General features: G+C 49.0%; 1 protein-coding gene across 1 annotated transcript; it reads right to left on the bottom strand.

The window, feature by feature from the left end:
- Nucleotides 1-2,501: 2,501 nt before the first annotated feature.
- Nucleotides 2,502-3,608, bottom strand: MAGEA10 (MAGE family member A10). The gene has a single exon (XM_047764274.1). It carries the CDS (start codon nucleotides 3,606-3,608, stop codon nucleotides 2,502-2,504), a length of 1,107 nt encoding a protein of 368 aa, XP_047620230.1.
- Between the last annotated feature and the right edge of the window lie 1,137 nt (nucleotides 3,609-4,745).

The raw sequence follows: 4,745 nt of genomic DNA on the forward strand, positions 1-4,745 counted from the left end.
AATGTAAACACTTCTGTCAAGGGGCACTGTAAGTGGGCAGTGGGATGAGACATCCCAGGAACTTCTGCAGGGAGTAGGAATGCTTAATGTCAGGGAGAGGACAAGAGATGTGGGCTGTTCCACTGGGGGTGGCACAAATTTCAGAAGAGGCGTCAGTGATGAGCTGGAAAGCCAATCAGAATCCAGTTGGACTGAAGGGCACAGAGGGGAAGACCAGCGGGTGGGTGCTGTCATGTGGGAAGATGCAGGGACTGGACAGAAAGTTGGCACCTCAGCTCTCTGGGAACCCTAGGACTCAGGTAAAAGGACCCTAGGTTAATAAAGCTCACAGACAGTACTAAAGTCGTGTTTGATTTCACAGTGGCACCTTCCTCCTTTAGGCCTGCTTTTAGTACCTTGGACAGAGGGTCCTTCTTTTTGTCACCTGAGAGACATGATTGAGCAGTGAGAAGAGAAATGCTTTTGAGTTGGAAGGCTGGTAACAGGCTTGGATGGGGTGGGAAAAGCATGGGCTCCAGATGAATTCAGACCAGGGATCTGCTCCCTCTCCTGTCACTTATTAACCATGTAATCATGGGAAGATCACAAAGCCCTATGTGCCCTCAGGTTTTTCATCTGTAAAGCAAGTGGGTTTGATAAACTCTGTCTTGTAGGACCACTGGGATGTATGTTGTGTCTGTAAAGTACCTCACACAGTGCCTGGTTCCATTTTTAATGATTAGCAATTACAGTAGTCACCCCTGGTCTGTCATTTTGCTTTCCGAAGTTTCAGTTACCCATGGTCAACCACGGTCTGAAAATATTAAATAGAAAATTCCAGCAATAAACAATGCATAAATTTTAACTCCATCTTGCCTGGACTCTATGCTGTGTACATCCATTATTATAGGAAAAAATGTAGTATGTATTGGATTCAATACTTTCAATGGTCTTGGGCATCCAGAGGGTCTTAGGACATATCCCTCACAGATAAGTGGAAGACTGCTGTATTTGTACTATGAATTCGACCCCGCCCTGCTCTACTTTGCAAGTTGTTGTTGTTATTCAGTACATCTCAGAGAATACTCAACTCAATAGGATATAGAATACCAAAATCAGCCAACCATGCTGCTTTGTAAATAAAACTCAGGAAATGTTTTCCTTCTTACAGGGTATATTTTAAAATTCCAGTATAGGGGAGTTTTCCCCAGCTGAATGCAACTCAAAGCTCCTAGAATTTGAGCCAAAGATCAACTCTATTATCCCTTTCAGCTGTTTTTCCATCCAAACCACTATTTTCATTCATTTTACCCCCAAAGAAAATCTATACATTGCTCAGAACTGGCCAAATTACATTAAAGGTAGTCTAATTAAAATGTCTTATAATGGAGTCTGCTTTGGCTCTCCCAGGCCAGGGAAAAGAGTGCCTGGACAGTGATTTCTGGGCATCATTCAAAAGATATTCTCCCTTGTTTCTGTGGCAACTCTTGCAGATGGTAAGTATAAAAATCCTAGTTCTCATGCTGTGTTCAGCTGCCCTGGGACAAGAGGACTGGACCAATTCCCTGCTTGCCCCAGGAAATGATTTCTCTCTTATTTATCCACAGTCCAAAAGGAACTGCCAAGGCAGTTTTCTCTCCAAGGTTTTCTCTCACTTCTAAGACACACCATCTGCAAGTCTGACAACTGCCACCACCCAGATTCATTACAGTCAACTCCCACAGAAGGAACTGCAGTTTCCCAAACCCCAAGCTGCCCTGGCTCAGGGCACTTACACTCCAGTGCTTGCACCTGAAGGCCCACTACCTTGCCCCTTCTTTTACTTGTTTTGTTGGTCTTAAAGAACACCTCACCATCTTCCTTATCTAAGTGTAGCTCCAAAAGTCTACCATTGTATGGGTTGGGGTATGTCCTGCTTACCCTAATGCCCCCACTGCTAACACAGGACTTTCCAAAGAGAAGAGGCTCAGTGAATATTTGAAGGAATAAAAGAGGCAGTGAGCATAGATTTCATTTATTACTATTTAATTTCTTATACATTCTTGGATAAGCTAAGAAAACCCAAGTATATATCTTAATTTTATAGAACAGTGGACTAAAAATTATGAGAATTAAAAAAGAAATCACTCTAATTTTTTTCTTCACTGCTAAGTTATTTCACATTTCCAAGTAAATCCCTATTCTAATGCCATCTTACCTTGTTACAGACTACAAATAAAATGGAAGGCTTCCTAAATTATTTTACAAAATAGCAAAACTCTTTCTCTTAAACTAAATAAACAACAATAAATGTGTGACCAATGTCATTCTTAAACTTAGATTCTGAAGCTAAAAAAAAATTAGTTAAGTAACAACATTTTTGAATGCCAAAAATTAAAAAAAAAATTAGTTTCTAAGTTACCCTAATGGAAAAGAAACACAAAAATGTTTCACTATGAGTCCCTCATCCCCAGCCTGGCCCTGTACTGCTTAGATCATTGACTGACCTCGTAAAACATAAAGTGAAGAACTTGCCTTAGATTTCACTCAGGGCAAAAGCAGCTGCTGGACATGGCACTAGAACTTGTACTGGCCATGGCAGTAGTATTATCTGTAGTGGTCATTCTAGCTTGGGCTCTCCCTTCCTGATCTCTCAAAGCCTCTTCATACCACAATGGGAAGGATCTGGGGTCACTTCCATTGACACTGGCCAAAAACTCCAGAAGACTCATCTTGCTGGTCTCCACGTGGGCCCTGGGACCCCACTGGAACTCATAGCAGTCGGGCTCACTGTTGGGCACCTGCTGGTACTCCAGGTAGCCCTCCTGCACCAACACTTTGGTAATGAGCTCTCTGGGTTCCCCATAGATAAAGTGCTCCCTCCCAGCATACACTCCCATCACATTCAGTGCTTCCCACACCACTTTCTCAGGAGCACAGCCTCCCTCCATGAAGATTATGCTCAGGATAAGTATCAGAATGCCAGTCTTGGGCATGCTCTGCTCATCACTCAGCATTCCATCATAGGTGAGACCTAGGGTGGTGACCAGGACATAGGAGTGGTTGCTGGGGTCCACCTCCTTCACATCAATGCCAAAGACCAACTGCATGCACTCGGAGGCTTCACTAAAGATCACAGGGAAGTGGCCCTGGACGTCTTTGATGATGATGTTCAGCATTTCTGCCTTTGTGGTCAGCTCCTTTGTGCGATACTTGTGGAGCAAAAACTCCACCAACTCAGACACCTTGTCATCAATCACATTTTTGGGAAAGGACTCAGTGTCTGGCAGAGGCTGTGAGGTGCTCGGACCCTCCTCTTTTTGGCTGCAGGAGCCATCATCAGCTTGGCTCAATGGAGCAGAAGCAACGGCCATGGGGGAGGGACAGGAACTTTGAGGGCTCTGTGAAGAACTCGAGGTCCCAGGAAGAGCATAAACCTCCTCTGGGGTGCTCGAGATGAGAGGATAGCAAGAGGAAGAGGAGGAGGAGAGGAAAGAGGAGGGAAAAGAGGAGGAGGAGGTGGAGGAGGAGGAGGAAGTATCGTCTTCATCAGCCACAGGAGCCTGTGCACACACGAGGCCCTGTGCCTCGCCTTGGGCTTCATGGCCTTCCTCAAGCATGTAGCGCCGTCGCTTTGGAGCATGAGGCATGATGCGAGGGCCGGACAGCTGAAAGGAATGTGGGCAGGTGATAGATGGGGACAAGGGGCCTGGGCTGAGCACCGCAGCCACCTCCCTACAGGTCTTCTCCTTAGGGGAGCTCTTAGGCCTCACAGGGGCTCTCCTCCTGGGCAGTCTGTCCCCTGTGATCCTGAACAAGGAGGTGAGGTGGCTCCTCACGCTGCAGCCAGAGCAGTTTGTGGTTCTGGGGCTCCCTGAGGGTGGGGTGACTTGGCCTTGTGGGGTCCCCTCTGTTCTGGGATGGGGAGCCCTTAGGTACACACTCAGGGCACACACCTCACCTGGACGCCTGGGCCTCCTGCTCTGTGACACAAGGACGTGGGTCTCACACCTGGGCCTTCGCCTCTGGTTCCTGGAGACCCTGTAAGAGAAATTGAGGGGCCACCGCGGGTGTAGACTGTGGCACAGCCTGGGGCCCCCAGTGCTGGTAGGAAGGGTGGACAGGACTCTGGGAGGCCCACCCAGTGCCGGGTGGGTGGTCCCCTCAGGGCTCCCTCCTCTGCTCACCTTTGCCTTTGCACAGCCTGGGCCTCCTACTCTGTGACTTGAGGACACAGGCTGCACGCCTGGGCCTTCACTTCTGGTTCCTGGAGCTCCTTTAAGAGGAATGGAAGGGGCAGCTTGGGTGTAGACTATGGCACATGCTCATCTTGCCTTGGGGGTGGGCAGGGCGGACTTCCGAGGTGAGCGTCTCAGATCCCCTCTGACTTGGGGTCTAGGCTGCCCTCCGTCCTCCCTCAGGGTTCTCACCTTGACTCAGGCAGCACAGGACCCTCCCCTTTGCCCACCAGAGGCCCCGCCCCTTACATCAGGTCCCCAGTCTCTCTGAGATCTGGATGTCAGGAAGTTCTGCCTGTGGTCATCCTGCCCTCTGGCCTCTCAGGGTAGAATGCAGGGGCGAGTTTCTCTGAGGTCACTCTGACCTGGGGTTCAGGGTCCCCTCAGTCCTCCCTCGGGAGCCTCACCTTGATTCCCAGCAGGTTCTGGGCCCCTCCCCCTCTGGCACTCCACCCCTGATTCCAGGTCCCCAGTCTTTCTGAGACCCTGCAGCTGCCTAAGGCAGGACAGGCCTAGTGTGCTCATCCCGCCCCCGGGGAATCCCCAGGC

Source organism: Phacochoerus africanus, chromosome X (assembly GCF_016906955.1).
Source record: "Phacochoerus africanus isolate WHEZ1 chromosome X, ROS_Pafr_v1, whole genome shotgun sequence".
Lineage (NCBI taxonomy): Eukaryota > Metazoa > Chordata > Mammalia > Artiodactyla > Suidae > Phacochoerus > Phacochoerus africanus.

Excerpts from the sequence above, each read along its gene's own strand:
- MAGEA10 (XM_047764274.1), bottom strand. The coding sequence starts at position 3,608 with ATGCCTCATGCTCCAAAGCGACGGCGCTACATGCTTGAGGAAGGCCAT.